This window comes from Pyrenophora tritici-repentis, chromosome 10 (assembly GCF_003171515.1).
Source record: "Pyrenophora tritici-repentis strain M4 chromosome 10, whole genome shotgun sequence".
In the NCBI taxonomy this organism is placed as follows: Eukaryota; Fungi; Ascomycota; class Dothideomycetes; order Pleosporales; family Pleosporaceae; genus Pyrenophora; species Pyrenophora tritici-repentis.
Window position 1 is genome coordinate 609816 of NC_089399.1, and position 16521 is coordinate 626336.

Here is a 16521-nt window from a genome sequence, read left to right on the forward strand (position 1 = left end):
ACAGCTGATGTGGCAACTATGGGACCAGAAATTTTCCAAGATTTGGCTTTCCCAGCAAAAGGACGGACGTTGCGTATCTGTAGCAGAAAAACAGTCGAACCTCCTTAGACGATGAGACGATATAGAGTGCGACTCTAGTGTACTATATTGGGCCTGCCATTCAGCTCTACGACATGGAGTGACAAGATTAGCTGTATATCTCCAACTCGGATTGTGTATATCAGCACTTTACACAATTAGCATCCCTGCCTTTTCCTAGTCTTTACAAGTGACCGCAGTCCTTGATGCCAGGATATGAATGCTTGTGCCCTGGATCTTCGACGCTCATATGAACTCGAATCATGCCCTAGCTGTCCTACTTAACATCTATGAAGCTTGATTAATACGCAACAAAATCAATCCCAAGAAATTGACCATGTAAGCATCTACAGCCACACAGATTCCCTCACAAGCTTGGCAGTACTAGGCATGTTCTGCAACCAAGGTTCTAGCGCACGACCAGAGCCCCGCCCAATCCGGTATGGTCGTGCACGGTTGCGCCTTCCCAAACGCGGCCGACGCGCTCTGCCTTCACGCATCGCGACTTCCCGCCGCATTGCATTCACATCAATACTCGCTTTCACCGCCTGCTCCTCGAGGCAGCCACACAGCACCATGGCTCCGGTACGTCATCTCGCTTCCTGTTTGTCATGCATCGTAGATGAGCGTTTGCGACACCCATTTGCATTCCCACGCGCATTAGGGCTATTGTTATTGCGCGTATCGCATTATCGATACGCCATTGTATATTCTGGGCCGGTCCTTCTGTTCGCCAGCATCTCGGAGGAACCATACCGTTTGGCCTTTTGTTTGAATTGATGGAAGACGATGCATGGAGACCTGGGTGTGAGCGTACAAGGCGAAAAGGGCTCAATGCGGTAGTCGCACCCTCACATGCAAAGCCTCAGCCTTATCCTTGTTCATGTTCTTGATCGCGCATCTCAATCGACTGCCACCTTTATCGCGAATTATACTAGACATCTCCAAGCTAACATCATGTGACTAGTTCCGGAACAGGGATCGTTCCAACAGATCAGGGCGCGGTCAAATAGAGCACAATGTGCTAGAAGGACTCCCCATTACTCAATATCGGGAGGCTGAAATCACTATTGAACCACATTCCGTAGATGCCAAACCATTGGATAAGGATGCCTGGCCCGAACTACCCATGCCCCGGGACTCCCACATGTTACCTGAACATTCTCAACAAATACTACGAGCAGCACGATCCGGGAGGGTATATAAGCCACCAGCACCTCCGGAAGATGACAACGAAATGAAAGATGAAGAGGAGGAGAGTAAAGAGATACGAACTGGTTTCACGATCAAGAAGTATGTCAAAGTACCACGGCATCTAGAAGTGTCAGAGCCAGAATATCTTGCCAAGAGAAGGAAGGGACTACCATCGCCCTATGTTCAGCCCACCCAGGTAGTGGCCCAACCTGTTCTACGGGAAACGAAAGTGAAAAAGTTGGATGCAGAAGGCAATGTATCAGTCTACAAGGTCCTCGTCCCAGAAGGTCAGGTGGTAGAGGGTGAAGTTCAACCCACGGACGCTGCCCTTGAGGTTGCACCAGCTACTGCCGTACCAGGAACGATTGTCGAGGGCGTTGGTGTAGTGAATGCAGAGGGCGTTATCGTTGCCAATGATATCATGCAGCAAACTCCGCCTAGACGGCGCCCACCACCACCTAAGAAGAAGAACAAGCGCGGAGGTCCAGGCAGAGGTAGAAAGAGGGTCATATTTGCCGAAGGAGCTACAGAGCAGGGAACGCCTGTATCCAATGCCAGTGGCGATATGCTTGGAGTACCAAATGTCAAACGAGAAGATGGTTCCGTAGCACCATCAGATGGTGGAGATACGCCAATGGGAGATGCTGGCGGCGAGGAAGAAGAGGGTTCCGGCGAAGAGGGCTCAGAAGATGAAGATCAAGATATGGAGCGCACCTCCACCCCCGCGACGCCTCTGATTTCTTCGGTAGCACCAACCAGTGCACCAACTATGGAAACTACCACTCTACCGGAGACAACTCCAGCAGAAGTTATCAAGGCGCCAACCCAAGCACCAGCGACTACCAGCGCGCCCTCGCAAGATAAACCAGAGACCGCGAGGGCCGAAAAAACTGTGGTCGTGACTGGTTCATCTCAGACGATGCAGCAAACTGAAGAGCGTGATCCTTCTAGCTCACCTGATCTACCGCTATCTTCGACATCACATAGCCCCCAGAATTCGCTCAATCAGATTCCCACTCCTGTCGCTACCACAGACGCCGTCGTTCCCGAAGAAGCCCTGAGTGAACTACCAGCGCCGACAGTAGCTCCCACTGTAGAAAAGGAGGCTGTACCGGAACCAGTCGTCGCACCCCAGCCTAAACCTAAGACTGAGCCCGAGTCTGCACCTGAAGCTGCACCAGCACCAGCACCTGAACCCGCACCCGAGCCTGAACCTGCCCCTGTACAAGAGCCTGCACCTCAGCCTGCACCAGAGTCCATACCTGAACCCGTCGATTCAGAAATGGTCATGCACTCAGCCCCAACTTCAGAACCAGACCTCATGGGAAGTCTCGAGCGGCAGCTTGAAAAAGACAACGAGGACATGACAGAGTCATAGTATGACCAACGTCAACGTGCTGCTGTCTTGCTGTTGTAGTCTTGTTCCTAACAAAGAAAGGCAGCTTTTGTCAGAAGATTGTGTGCATCGCAAGGATTCGCATCGTTGTCTTTGTTACATCTTTATCAACAGGAACAAGAAGTACCGACGTGTTAGTGGCGGGTCGTTCCGTTTTGGGATACTGGAATTTTTCGACACTGGAAAGTTGGAAATAGATAAACGGGGTGTTTGGGATGTTTCTTTTGGATAGGGGGAGTGTTATATTATTACTATTGGACTTGCTTGACACTGAGATAGCGAGGCAGCCGACGTCTATGCAGTTTGTTCTTGTGGTCAATACATAGTTATCTTGGTAATTACTTTCGCTGTTCTGCTTTGTGTTTTGTGTCACTTTAGTGTTGTATTCTGAATCCAGGCTCTTATGATCGACGTGCTTACATATCTCAACTTCTAAACCAAAGGTAGCAAGCATCTACGTTACATTGCTCACGGACATTTGACGCGCATGGCAAGTGTGAACCTCTATGCTTCCAGTGTTAGCCTGGAGTGGTGCTCCACGCTTAGCGCTTCCAACACCAGACCCTTCCAACCCCGCTTTCACAGCGTCGCTTATCTGCGACAGTAGTAGTGATATCCTTCCTAGAACGAACGATATGCTACACTAGAGTAACGGGTAACCTTTGGCATCCGTCCAATTAAGCCCCAAGATCGTCGGGCTATCGAGGCTTATCCGCCTTAACCACCTTTCTATCCCTTGGCGTAATCTACCTTAACGTCAGACTCGAACATAGTCATACTCAAATCGCATCATGTCGGGACGCTGTCACTACGAACAATGGCGCTGGAGGCGTACTCGCCAATCCGGCTACGAGAAGGTCCAAAAAGCCTCACAGCAGCCTCAGGCGGATGTATCCGTCTCCTGACAAATTGGCATTCTAGCAGTTTGTTGCCGAAATTCTCAGCCCTTGGCGACCGGAGTATTTGAGAGCCGTGCCAGGTGGAAATGGCATTCGCTTGATCCGTTGTATCCCGCAATAGAAAATGAGGGGGGTGTTCGTTTGCCCGGCTTTCACGCGACTTGATACTACAGCACGCAAAAAAACCTAACCGGAAATTAACGTGTCCAAGCAAAGCACCAATGACACCAAGCTTGCTGACCTTTCTCGCAACTTCCAGGGACCAGAAATCACCCGGAAGAATATGAGGTATTTGCGTTGTCATTAGCGCCATCTCAGAATTTGATAACCCCTCCCCACGAGACTGAGGAAACAAGGCCAAAACATACCAGGGGCAAATACCCATTTCTCGCGTACTGAAACCCCCGAGACTGGAATTCAGCTGTCTTACAACTCCTCTCAGTCGTAGACCCAATCAGAGCAGGTCGCCCGAGTGGGCCAGAAGCAAACTGTCTGAGACACTATTTGAGTGACCGTCAACGGGCCCGAGATTGCAAGAAGTCTACCAGAGAATCCCGTATGTATTTGTTCTCTGCCACTTGCAAAGTCAACTACGATTCACTCGCTGCTTGTGGGCGTCTTTATTCTCTTTTCCGACGAATAATAAGTGCACAATGGAGAACAGGTTTCCTTCAATATCGTCCAACGGCATGCCTCAGAGTCAGGATGGAGAGTCCTCTCGACCGCTCTTGTCAAAACATACTGTCGCTATACTACTGCATGCCGTGCGCATACTCCTAGCTTTGATAATTCTCTGTCTAGACGGCTACGCCATCCACTTCTCCGGCGATCTCGCAATGGTCTATTCGCTCATTCTAGTATGTACCTCCTCATCTACCCACTCATACCATCTGCCCATCAATCCACATACAACATCATTTTCCGCTGCTAATTCAAATTTTCTCAGGCCATCTCCACTATCTTCGTCTGCGCATATTCCATCGCATGCATGCGTTTTTTCCGAAATTGCTACAGCTTTAACATCCAAATCGGACTACAGTGGTCCTTTATGTTCTTCTGGCTTGTAAACCTGGGGTTTGTGGCCACGAGAGCGCATCAATGGCAGAGATCCAAATGCAGCGAATTGACTGTGCTGGAATACTCGATGCATTGTCCTGGTGTCGGAGCAGGAGGAAGGGGTTTTCATGTGCTGCAAAACGGGGGTACCACGGCTGTGAAGACGTACACTGGTGCTTTGATCGCAGGAGCAATCTTGGCTACTTTTCAAGTGTGAGTAATCTTTCCTAAAAGTTAGTATATGGCTTTGTTTGCATTACTGATGTTATCTTGTTTAGCATACTCTGGGCCATAATGACCGCCCTCTTCGTACGCAGCACAAGAAAACTCACTGAAATACGTCCCTTACCGCGCTCCCCAACAACACAGATGCAACCATCCACCACACACGCCGGACCCCTATCACAGCATCCACCCCCTCCCCAACCGCGTCGTATGGAAGCCTGGGAATTGCCTACCACAGAGGCCCCACGATTAGTACCACAGCCCATACTCCCGGATAGTGACGAAGAAGACGACCTATCCACTGGCCCGGCTTTATATACCGCTGCAAAAGACGGTGATGCGGGTGCGAATCACACTAGTTCCGTAGTTGCAGAGTACGTGGCTCAGCAAGCTGTGGAGCCAGGGTTTGATCCGTATGTTGGACATTTGCCGACGAGACAGACGCCGTTGAGGTATTGGTATCCGCCGCCATGTGAGGACGATGAGAAATGGGCGTGGGATGGACGGGGGAATTTGCGCATAGTTAATATTACGAAGGGGGATGTTGGGCTGTGATGAGTTGAGGACGTGGACGATGAAAGTGGCATGGAGGAGTAATTGTGGAAAGATATTCACGACTTTATGATTTCAGGAACGCATTGCACAAAAGCTACGTAGTTTCTTTTATTCTCTACATTCATTTATTACGGTTCTTTATCCGTAACTGTAAAATACATCATTTCATACATACCTCAAATCCAACAAGCAGTAACCATCACATCACCTAATCCCTACCCTTCTTTCGCCAAATACGTCAACGCAGCGACCACATACCCCTCCATCCCCACTGTCAACGTAGGCTGCACCACGGGCGCAAAAAACGGACTATGATTCCCAGGCACATCCTCACTCAACCTGCCCTCCCTCTCTGCCCTATCCCAAACGCCCTGCTCTGTCCCCCCATACAAAAAGAAACAACTCGGTTTCCCAATCGCCGTCGCCAAAATTCCAAAATCTTCACTTCCCTGCAATCTCGCAATATCATTCTGATACCCCTGCTTCCCAGGGGTGAAATGCTGGGAAAACGTTTCCTCCAACCGCGCCGTGACAGCCGCATCGTTGAATAAGAGGGGAAACTGCGTTGTAGGTGTTAGAGTAGGTACATTAGGGTTGTTTGAGGCGTCGGCTTCGGAGGCGATGATGCGCTTGACGCTGGCGAGGACGCGCTCGCGGGTTGAAGGGAGAGCGGCGCGGACATCGATTTTTAGGTTGGCTTCGCTCGGGATGATGTTTTCGGCGTCACCGGCATGGAAGGCAGAGACGGTTACGACGGCGAAGTCGAGGGGATCGACTTCGCGGGAAACGATGGATTGGAGACGCATTATTGTTGAGGCGGCTTGCAGGATGGGGTCGATGCCGCGGTGCGGTGTAGAGGCGTGGGCTTGTCGGCCTAGGATACGGAGTCTGTTGAAGGGTTTATTTGGTCAGGACATGTGAGAGTGCACGTGGGTGGGAGTAAAAATGGGGTTTTACGCACTGGAATCGATCTGCCGAACTGGCGATCAACCCATATTTTGTGCCTATTACTCCAGCTCGTTCCGGCATCACATGCGCTCCAATAACGACATCTGGTTCCTTAACCAACTTGTATAAGCCGTCGTCTACCATGTTTTGCGCACCACCTGCTCTTTCTTCCGCGGGCTGGAATACCAAGATTAGCTCGCCGCTCCATTGGTCCTTGCACTTTACTAGACACTCGGCTGCTGCAAGTAATGCTGTAATGTGCATGTCGTGTCCACAAGCATGCATGACGGGCTTCTCAATGCCGTCCAAATCTTTCATGCGCACTGTGCTGGCATATACTAAACCGGTCTGTTCTTCTACGGGTAGAGCATCAATGTCTGCGCGTAGAAGCACCGTTTTCCCGGGTCCGTTGGAGAAGCTGGCTGCGACGCCATGGCCGCCAATGGAGGGATGAATGGTATAGACTTTGAACGTTTCGAGATGCTTGACAATAGCTTCTGCCGTGTTCTTTTCCTGGAATGATAGTTCGGGATGCGTGTGGAACCACTTGTCTTGATATCATGTTAGTCTGTAGTTTACTTTACATTTAAAATAGCGTCATCCTCACAAAGCTCTTCATATGAAGTAAGATCCGGTTGATGTCCTTTGACGATTTCAGTGATGGAAGGCATGATGTTTTGCTTGTTCGCGTTTCCAGAAGGCGAACACGTTGCAGTTGGATGAGCTGTTTACGCAATTTTGGAAAGCTGTAGTTCCCAGGCCGATACTTATAGCCATACAACTGGTAGATAGCTCGGCAATCGAAATGCCTATGTCGCGTTAGTAGATGGGTCCAAAGCGGGAATGAGGGGTTCGTTTACCATTCCCGACGGGGAAAGTCGAAAATGACGTATGGGGTTCTATGTGCCCAGGTGGGGTAGTGGACCTTATCACAACCCTACAACCTCTAGTCGAAACCCGTTAAAACATGACAGTGGTAGTTTGCGCACTCCATCGTTTGTAGATTGCAGCTAGACGATATGGTAATCAGTGTTCAGACCGCCTACGAAGATGACGATAGAAAGTGAGTAGGCTTGCGAAGGCGAAATCAAAGCGTCGTTGTGATTATTTGGATTCGTTCAAAAATACTAGTCTTGGTTGCTACAATTATGAACCTCTTTACAATATGGTCTACAATTGGTAAGAAGCAGGTTCTACCTCAAGTTACCTGATTAGTACGTCTAGAGCCAAGCTGTTGGTGAAGGGGTTTTGACACACCCTCTATGCAGTCTTCGTTATGCGCAGCCGATCTATGTTTTTCCGTCAATATCACGGTGTAAAATGCCATAATTTACTAACACAAAGGCTGCTACATGGGTTTACAAAAATGGAAAATGTGAACACGTCAAGCAGAGCACTCAGTCGAGCGTCGTAGGCAACGTCGCCCTCATTCAAAGAACACTCCACAAAACACATGCACTCTGGTAGAGTTCAAGTTTCAATGTTTGGTTCTTGGTGTATATTGATATCTTTGAGTTCGCTTGATGATGTAGTACACCAGACCGCACCCCGGTTCCCACCGTTTAGCTGACTCTTCGAGCTGACCGTATCAACTCCAGCCATCATGCCCTTAATTTGCTTATCTGCAATTCGAATCGCACTCATATTTTTGAGGACATTGGTGCGCTACACATAGGAGCAAACATTAGTTCTATGAACCATGTGCGAAAAACGCGAGAAAAGCTGATGAAGCATTTGATGCCATACAGCATAGAGCAAAACTTACCACAGCTATAGACAAAAGTTAGTTAACAACTAAGATTAGGCAAAACATATCTGTTTAGGAGACATACTCGAAACTCCCTGATCCCCTACATCCGCCTACACAGATACTACAGGCTAGCCAATCATGGTGGTAGCAAGAGCGATGAAGACGAATAGAATACGCATTTTTTGTTTAAATAGGAGGTGAAGACGTAGTGATTGATAGAATGTGATGGATGCTGTTACGAGAGTATTCCAAGCAGATTGAACGGCGTGGAGCACGAAGGAGTCAGACGCCTTTTACCTTCAACACTCGGCCATACTCGGACGCTACGTATCTTACTATTCTGTCCATTACGAGACCGACGGGAACCTGGATATAGTTAACCACCGAGCACTGAGATGCGCCGAAGCAAATACATCTTGCTGATATGTACTGTACTGGTACGTGTTTGGCTCAGGCCGTGCAAAGCTGACTGTGCCTTCGTGATCTTGAGCGCAGTCGAACCAACTTGCCAGTATCGCGCAGATCCTGTTCGAGCATCGGAAATCGTTGCGGAATTTGGTACTCCATCAGCTCGAGTAATTACCCTACATAGTCAGAGCTTACATGATCTCCTAAGACAAGTCCAGATTTGCGGCCCCTTTCCCTCCTTCCCCTCTTTCGCTCCGAGTGATACGATACGCCGAATACACGCCGGAGCACCGTGCGTCTATCTTACATGTCAGTCTCCGAGATCTCAATCAGATTCACGATCGTCAAGGCCAAATCGCGGTGCCACGATGTGCCAGTAACTGATGTTCTTGGAGCCCGACGGACTGTCTATCCTGTTTATTGCTTAGTTGATCTATTATTCACTTCGATGACCCCCGAAAAAAGTAGCCAACTTGATACCGCTTGGGGAACATAGCATATTACTCAACATACGACCCAGTAGTGTTATTAGTACATACCAATCCTAGACTTAATCAAACTGAACAAATAGATACAAACTCACCAAACTCTACACCAAACCCAGTACCAGAGACGAACAAAGCCTCACATTCATCTGACCACACTGCACTCTATCTAACGCCCCACAGCCCCATACCACGCCAACCCAAGCACAGCCCCAATAAGAATCGCCGCCGCAGGCGGAACCCCAAACCAAGCCGTCTCGGCATATGCCACGGCAGCCACGACAACCCACCACGGCTCACTGGCCAAACTCTTTCCATCACTACTCTCCGGCGTCAAATACCCAATTTCCCACAACCGGTAAACAGCCGTAAAAACCAATCCCACGGCCGTAGCATTGATACCTCTTAGTAAACTCAACACCCACCTCTTGGTCCGCATGACTTGCCACACAGATTGCACGCCAACTGCGAGCACCATGCCCGGGAAGAAGATACCGATGAAGCCCAGTATAGCGCCGATGATGGTCGGCGTCGAAGTGGAGGAGACGGCTAGAGCGCCTAGGTAGACGGCGAAGTTGAAGTTGGGACCGGGCATCGCTTGGATGATGGCGAGGCCGAGGAGGAAGTCGCGGGGCGAGACCCACCCGGGGTCAACGACGTAGCTTCGTAGGAGGGGGATGACGACTGGGCCGCCGCCGAAGATTATGGTACCGGCTAGATACCTGGTGGTGTGTCAGTGGTGAGGATAAGGGAAGGGGAAGGGTATGGACGTACATGTTTGAGAAGAGGTTGAAAGGACGGGTGTTTGTGAGCGTAGCTCTGATGACCATGATGATGATAAAGGAGGTGAAGAAACCTGCTATGAGTGACAATCCGAGTTTAACGGATATATTATGCGTCGTCGTATCCGGTACGGGTGATATCGTAGGTTCGTTACTCGCGTGGACACGATTAACAGTTTGTGTCGTTCTCGCAGGCGTAGCAGCAACAGCAGTAGTATCCTCTCTTTCAGACTCCATATTCGAAACACCCGCTTGGGTCCTCCTCTTAACAGCCGCAGCCTCCGGTCTCATAATCTGCATCGGGATACTCTGCACCACACTCCCACCCCCACCGCCGACCTCTTCCTCCTCCCTCCCAGCACCACCCCTCTTCTTCCCCACCTCTCCCTCCCCATCCTCACCCATTGACCCCCCCACAAATCCCACCCAACCGTCACTAACCCCCCAATTGCGATTAACACAGGAAAATACCAAAGCGCATTATAACACAACCCAGCACACCCACCAAACACCACCAATCCCCTCGTCAACCGATCCTTGACCGCCTTCTCCGCCAATTGTACAGCCGCTAGCGCCACAATACCTACTGTACTGGCGTTGAGACCGGATAGCAGCGCGTACACGATGGCGGGGAGGCGTGACGGCAGGTTGTGTACGCCGAGGGCGAGACCGAACATTGTGAGGGCGCCGGGTAGGGACCAGAGGGTGAATGCGAGGGTTGCAGGGAAGATGCCGGCGTGTAGGAGGGCGATGCAGAAGCACATTTTTGTGCTAGCAGGGCCAGGGAGGGCTTGATTTAGGGCGAAGAGTTCTTGGTACTGTTGGGTGTTAGCTTCTTGGTCTAGTTTGTTGGTTGAGGATTTGTGTTGTAATCATCTATCCACCTCTTCTTCCAATCCTAGCAGAAAAGGTGGATGTAAGCAGGAAGTGCCAAATACTCACAGTCTGTTCATCAACCCACTTCCTCCCCTCTCCTTCTCCTACTCCCTCCCCATTCTCTCCCCTCTCACTACCGCCACTCCCCCAACTCCCTTTCCCCTCCACAAACCTCCGATGCAAGATTTGAAAGTGCACCGGCGGCCCCCCAAACGAAGTAAACCCCAAATCCCACATTCTAATAAAAACATCGCAAAACCGTGCTTGCAGGGTTTCCTTTTCTGTTTCCGAGTGGGCAGCAGTGGTGGGGTTGTTGAGGCGGTGGCGGAGGGAGCTTATAAGGGAGTGGATGGTCATTGTTGACAAGTCGGTAGGTGGGTGGATGCTCCGATTGATGCTGGCCTGAGAAGGCGTATGTGTGCTTGAAATAGATAGAAAGTAATAGGATATGTAGATACGATGCTTGCGACGGTAACAATGGCTTGAGTGAGAGTACGAGGAGTCTTCAATAAATCCTTCACTCTTGCACTTTCACCTTACTTGCGAAATGGATTACAGCCAAAGCTCCAAGTCGACGAGGCCAAAGTTTAGTGAAACAAGTCAGACTCTTAACAATGGCACAAATGAACATCGTTCCAACCGCGTAAGCCAAGACCGGTTACCAAGACACCCCGCCATCCAATCATCCCACCCACGCATCGCGCCATCCAGTGGCTTTCTTCGCTCAGGCCAAAATGCGGTGCTGGGAGCTAGTCCTGGAGAACCGGCACGTTGCGTTGCTGCTACCGGTATCCAAGGCCCAGGCGTTGTCGGTGATGAATGGGGGAAAGCGCAGCCGGGGAGAGGTGTTAAGCGAGCGGGTAGTATGTCATGTCACTCGAGGCCTGTGATTGGTGCTGTAAGGAGAGGGAGGTTGGGGATTGGGGAAAGCTATATACATATACTAGGCTATCTGCGTACATGAACTATAGTTGACTTGTGCGAAAAATGAATGAATGAACAGTTCAAGGTTATTTCGGTCAAGATGTTTCGGGTTCCGGCGAGATGGTCACGTGGGATTGATCGAGGTAAGTACATGACATGTACATCCTAGTGTTCACTCACGAACGCAGAGAACAGTACATTTCCAGATAACAATGCATATTTTTATGCTAGGGGAACTATCTAATATACTCTAATATACAAGTGCCACAGCATGAAGAAACCCCCACGAAAGTAATCAGGGGAGATACAACCTCAAAAAAGGACCTCGACCCAACCCAACACAACCCGATCAGTCATGCCAACCCAGGGGTAACCCATTCCAGATAAACGCCAGCCCTTTAGAAAGAAACCAAAAGAAAAACACCGAAACCTGACCCATGTCCTTAGTCGTCCAGAAAATACAAACGCCGGCCTAGATGCCTTCCCATGCAGCCCATAAAGATTCAAGTACGAAAGCCCGCGCCACCCTCAAGAAAACAACAAAGTCATCTAGCCGTAGTAGCCACTGTTCTGCACCGAGGTAGATGTGTTGGGGTCGTTTAGTTTACCACCGCCGTTGTGGACGACAGGCGGTTGGCTGAAGCATTTGCCCCGTGATGAGGTGCCGGAGTTTGTGTTGAGGCTCCTTGATGATGTAGCAGAGTAGCCTGCTGTATGTTAGAACAATGTTCGGCCAGTGAGAGGTGGATGTAGGCAACATACTTGTGGAAGATGTCGTAGGACGGGATGTGTAGGCACCCTTGTTCTGGGCATAGTAGCCACTGTAGGATCCGTTGGAAGACATGGCTAGTTGGCGGCGAGGTTGTGTTTGGCGTTTAGATTCCAGTGTTGATTCGTAGCCTCTTAGATCGACCGTGCCGTAGATGTTGGTTGGCGGCGATGAAGCTGGTTTGGGTTGTATGCGAGACGTAACAGGCGTATGATGTGCTGTGTTTCGATGGTATGGAAGCCGGGTTGACCGTAGATGGAGCACGAGAACAGTAATGAGTCTTTGCAAGACAAGATATATGACTGTAGGTTGATTGATTGATTGATGATGGAAAGAAAGAAAAGTAACAGACTCTTCTCTGGACGAGTATTTATTTCCAGGCAGACATTACCTGAGGCCGCCATCTTCAGACTGACACATTTGCGCAGTTGACTGTTTTGCCCACAAGAGCCCTCCTGCGCCCTTGCTATGCCGCTGCCTGGATAGCTGGGCAGCGACCGGCGCACGATTGCGATGATTCACACGGGTGGCTATGTTCCCCAGGACCGGCCCCAAGGCCAGGACGCGTCAAGCAGCGAATCAGCGACTAGGTTGGACTATCGGCCTACCCCGATCTTGGGTGAAGGAGTCATCCTCGGTGTGTGCAGTTCCCTAAAGATACCAGTTCAACAGAGCCGCGCACGGCCTAGACTGGCGATGACTGGTTCCTCGCGCAGGTGGGCTTAGTTCGTAGCGCAACAGCCGTCCATCTGCAAGGCACAATTGATGGCAGCCTATGGGAAGGCAGCAGGAATTGTGGGAGACGCGCTATCTAGTGACGAACGCCCAGATGCAGGCGTCAATGATGAAAAGGGAAAATGCAGAAAAAGACGGCTGGTGAAGGCTCAAGGTCACCGGTTCGCCAGAAGAGGAAAGGTGTGGGGCTGAGAAAGCAGGTGCCTGAAAGCAGCATTGCAAACGGTTGCCATGAGATAACGTATCGGCAGAACCCGATGACATACGAAGCTTTCTGTGATAAACAAGGTGAATGAAGAAAAGGCAAAGGGCTGGGGTTTGGAAATGAGGGAAGGCGCAGTGGAGAGGCTGCTGATTCATGGTGGGGGGTGGTGCATGCGAGCGGAGGGAGTTGAGAACCAACCTTGGAAGGCTGCCGCGAGGCTGAGCGCCATTTGGATCATGCTCGACTCATTCAAGACATGAGTGGGCGATGAGCGCGCGGCTGTGCCATGCGCATGCGCGCAAACCATTGCCAACGCAGAAGTGGTGAACTGCTGGGGGGCTCAAGTACGGCATCCATGCATCACTGAACTGGTTCAGAGGGCGCAGGGACCGAGTGGCAAAACACAGCCATTGGTTTGGTCTAGTTTGATATCGAATGCATTGGGTATCGCTAATTGCCCTTTGAAATCTCCCAGAGTATCCCCCAAGCCTTAATCGTACAATTTCAATGCACCGTTCAGATCTCCGGCAATCACTTTTGATGTCTCTCTAGGATGCCACTGCACCGCCAACACAGGCGCATCACTTGCCGGAATCTTATGATACATTTTACAAGTCTTCCAGTCCCAGAAACACAAGAAACCTCCGCTATCACCCGAACTGATGAATTGACCATCGGGACTAATCGCAACGTCAGGCGCATACCCAGCCACATTATGTCCTCTATAACTCTTTTTCCGATTTTGCCGAAAGCGGTCGGTAGAGCTGTACACCGTGATCTGGTTGTCGGACGACTGGAACGCGACATATTTGCCCGATGGGTGTGGGGACGAGCGGACCATGGCAAACATGTACGGTTCGGCAATGAACTTGATGGGCACGGGAATGCCGTATTCCCATGCGCGGAGTGACTTGTCGTCGGATGTGGTGATGAAGCGACGGTTTTCGTCGCAGAAGGTAATAGTGTTGACGGGCCCAAGATGGTGATCGTATTCCTGTACCATCTCGCCGCTCCTTGTGTCGTATTGCATAATCTTCTTGTCGCTCATACCTGCTAGGAACTCGTGGGGCGTGCTGGGGTTGATGCGCACAACGTGAGGTGTCTTACCGGTTGTGAACTTGTTCAGGCACTTTCCCGTCTCCGTGTCCCACAGCTTCATGTAGCGATCATAACTAGCAGATATGAACTGCGTGCCGGTGGGGTTGAAGTCAATGTCAACAACAGACTTTGTATGCCCAGAGTATGTTCGTAGCAGCTCGCGTTGATGATAGACGTCCCATAGCGCAATCTTCGAGTCGGCCGAAGCAGAGAGGAGAAGGTGGCCGCTGTCGGGCATGAAGCGCACCTGTGTAATCGACTTGGTGTGATATTTGTACGTGTGGATGAGCTTCTTTGGTATGTAGTTCTTAGGTTCAAAGTCGCCGGTAAGCCTGATGTCGAGATCTGTAGGCACATGCATGTACGTCCGGCCTTGGTAGTCGTATTGCTGGCTTCCCACGAACTCGCTCGTCTCGCCTTCGGCATCGGTGTCGCGGTAGTCTGTACCTGCGAGCTTTTTCGGCGCATGCGCAGTGGTGTCGACAATCTCGTCTTCCTCGTAGACTATCTCAACCTCGACGTCCGACCCAAACTCATCGTCCGAGGCAGCGTCGGGCCTCTCTTCTTCGTATTTGGCCCATGGTCCCTTGTATGCGCCAGTTCCAGTGACGATACTCGTATCGCCCTTGCCCTCTCGCTTCCTCTTCTTTGACCCTCCGCCCCCTTCGATTGTGCGTTGGCCTTGTCGGAAGGTGTGGTCGCTGATGTACGTCTCCGCTGCGAATCCGGTTGGCACTCTGCCAGAACCTCCAGCGGCCATCGCGGGCACTCTTATTGCCAAAAGGGGAGTCGCGTGATACTGGTGAGCTTGAAGGAAAATTCGGTCTGGCGCTGGGCAAGATTGAGGAGGTTGCAGGGTGGAATGATGGACGTGGTGAGCGAGTTGGAGAAGCATCCTACACAAATCATGGGTGACTAAGCACGCCAAGACTAGCGTCAAGGCGCGGTATGTTCATGTGAAAAATAGTCCATTCACAACAAGCTAATATAACGCTATCATACGCCATTAGGACACAAAGTCCGTCCAAATCTCTTCTTTCATGCTCTTCGTTTCCTAGAGCCTGTCACATAAAATATTCCCCCTCAACCCAGCTCAACTTCCTTGTCATGCTACCCCACTATAAACATGCGTGCGCGTGGCTCTGCTTCTCGAGCCGGATATCAAAAGCCCCTGGTCCTGTCTCCCTAGCCATTCCTCTATTTCTTTGTGGTGGCTGGCCGCCATCAATACCCCCACGAAAATCATCACGAACACGATGCACAGCCAGGTCCCTACCTAATGAGACTCGTCGCGGATGAGGGCGACAATCATGCTGTAGAGGTAGAAGAAGAACATGAGCAGATGGAAGCCCAGCTTAATGAAGGATTCCTGGTCGATATTAGTCTCGAGCGCTGCCAAGCTGTCAAACTTCACCATCATACCTTCTTGTGCACATTAAGCTTCCGGAAGATTTCCGTCGCGTCCAAGAGGTGCTGGTTCTCAAAGATCCTATTATAATCAGCATTTTTCTTATCATGTAAATGGCAAAGCCACATACTTCTTTCCATTCCATGCCAATAGAGGCAGATTCAGGAGCAGGGCGATCCAGTATCCGTTGATAAGGAACAAGACGGTCAGGAAAGCGTGGACGGCGGCTTCGGGGATGATGTATGTGTTCAGGCGGTTGCACAGATCAATGGGGTTGATGTAGTCGCTGTCGCAAATTTAGCATGTGCTCGGTGGAATTTCAGAGGTCGCAACGTGCGCCATGCGCCCCAATCTGCTCGTGAATATCACTTACCATTCCAAGTCGCTGTACATAATGGTGAAGAAGACCTGAAGGAATAGGTTGACGGCATTTATCAACACCGCCAACAGGTACAACCACGCCTCACCAGTCATTGTGGGAATGTCGTGTGCTGTGTAGCACGTGTATTTTGTATGAAAGCGAGTCGGAGTCGGCTGACTGTGTCGCCAGTAAGAGCTTCGGCGCAAATGAACAGGTATGTGTGAGGCTCGAGGCTCGGATGCGGTCGTGTGTTTGCACGTTGGCGGGCTAAACACGGGAAGCTAGCTTGTGCGCGGGGCCTGGTTACAAGCTGCGATGACGTCGGGTGCACGGTAGACAGCTGAGATTGTGTAGCGATGGAAAATGGCA

General features: G+C 50.6%; 7 protein-coding genes across 7 annotated transcripts; 2 read left to right on the forward strand and 5 right to left on the reverse strand.

The window, feature by feature from the left end:
* Positions 1–654: 654 nt before the first annotated feature.
* PtrM4_040610 (Periplasmic protein TonB) lies at positions 655–2650 on the forward strand (the record flags this gene model as incomplete). Its single annotated transcript, XM_001937603.2, has 2 exons — positions 655–663; positions 1046–2650. 2 exons carry the CDS (start codon positions 655–657, stop codon positions 2648–2650), a joined length of 1614 nt encoding a protein of 537 aa, XP_001937638.2.
* Positions 2651–4220: 1570 nt separating this feature from the next.
* On the forward strand, positions 4221–5403 carry PtrM4_040620 (uncharacterized protein; the record flags this gene model as incomplete). The annotated part of the gene is made up of 3 exons (XM_001937602.2): positions 4221–4424; positions 4514–4836; positions 4902–5403. 3 exons carry the CDS (start codon positions 4221–4223, stop codon positions 5401–5403), a joined length of 1029 nt encoding a protein of 342 aa, XP_001937637.2.
* A 215-nt stretch (positions 5404–5618) lies between these two features.
* PtrM4_040630 (hippurate hydrolase) lies at positions 5619–7022 on the reverse strand (the record flags this gene model as incomplete). The annotated part of the gene is made up of 3 exons (XM_001937601.1): positions 5619–6291; positions 6365–6902; positions 6959–7022. The coding sequence occupies 3 exons, from the start codon at positions 7020–7022 to the stop codon at positions 5619–5621; spliced, it is 1275 nt and encodes a 424-aa protein (XP_001937636.1).
* Positions 7023–9163: 2141 nt separating this feature from the next.
* Positions 9164–10540, reverse strand: PtrM4_040640 (ChrA, Chromate transport protein ChrA; the record flags this gene model as incomplete). Its single annotated transcript, XM_066104380.1, has 3 exons — positions 9164–9716; positions 9769–10070; positions 10364–10540. 3 exons carry the CDS (start codon positions 10538–10540, stop codon positions 9164–9166), a joined length of 1032 nt encoding a protein of 343 aa, XP_065958944.1.
* Positions 10541–12125: 1585 nt separating this feature from the next.
* On the reverse strand, positions 12126–12420 carry PtrM4_040650 (uncharacterized protein; the record flags this gene model as incomplete). The annotated part of the gene is made up of 2 exons (XM_001937598.2): positions 12126–12283; positions 12339–12420. The coding sequence occupies 2 exons, from the start codon at positions 12418–12420 to the stop codon at positions 12126–12128; spliced, it is 240 nt and encodes a 79-aa protein (XP_001937633.2).
* Positions 12421–13775: 1355 nt separating this feature from the next.
* On the reverse strand, positions 13776–15143 carry PtrM4_040660 (WD40 repeat protein; the record flags this gene model as incomplete). Its single annotated transcript, XM_001937597.1, has 1 exon — positions 13776–15143. The coding sequence occupies one exon, from the start codon at positions 15141–15143 to the stop codon at positions 13776–13778; it is 1368 nt and encodes a 455-aa protein (XP_001937632.1).
* Positions 15144–15659: 516 nt separating this feature from the next.
* PtrM4_040670 (Cornichon domain containing protein) lies at positions 15660–16265 on the reverse strand (the record flags this gene model as incomplete). The annotated part of the gene is made up of 4 exons (XM_001937596.2): positions 15660–15752; positions 15806–15872; positions 15922–16077; positions 16165–16265. The coding sequence occupies 4 exons, from the start codon at positions 16263–16265 to the stop codon at positions 15660–15662; spliced, it is 417 nt and encodes a 138-aa protein (XP_001937631.1).
* Between the last annotated feature and the right edge of the window lie 256 nt (positions 16266–16521).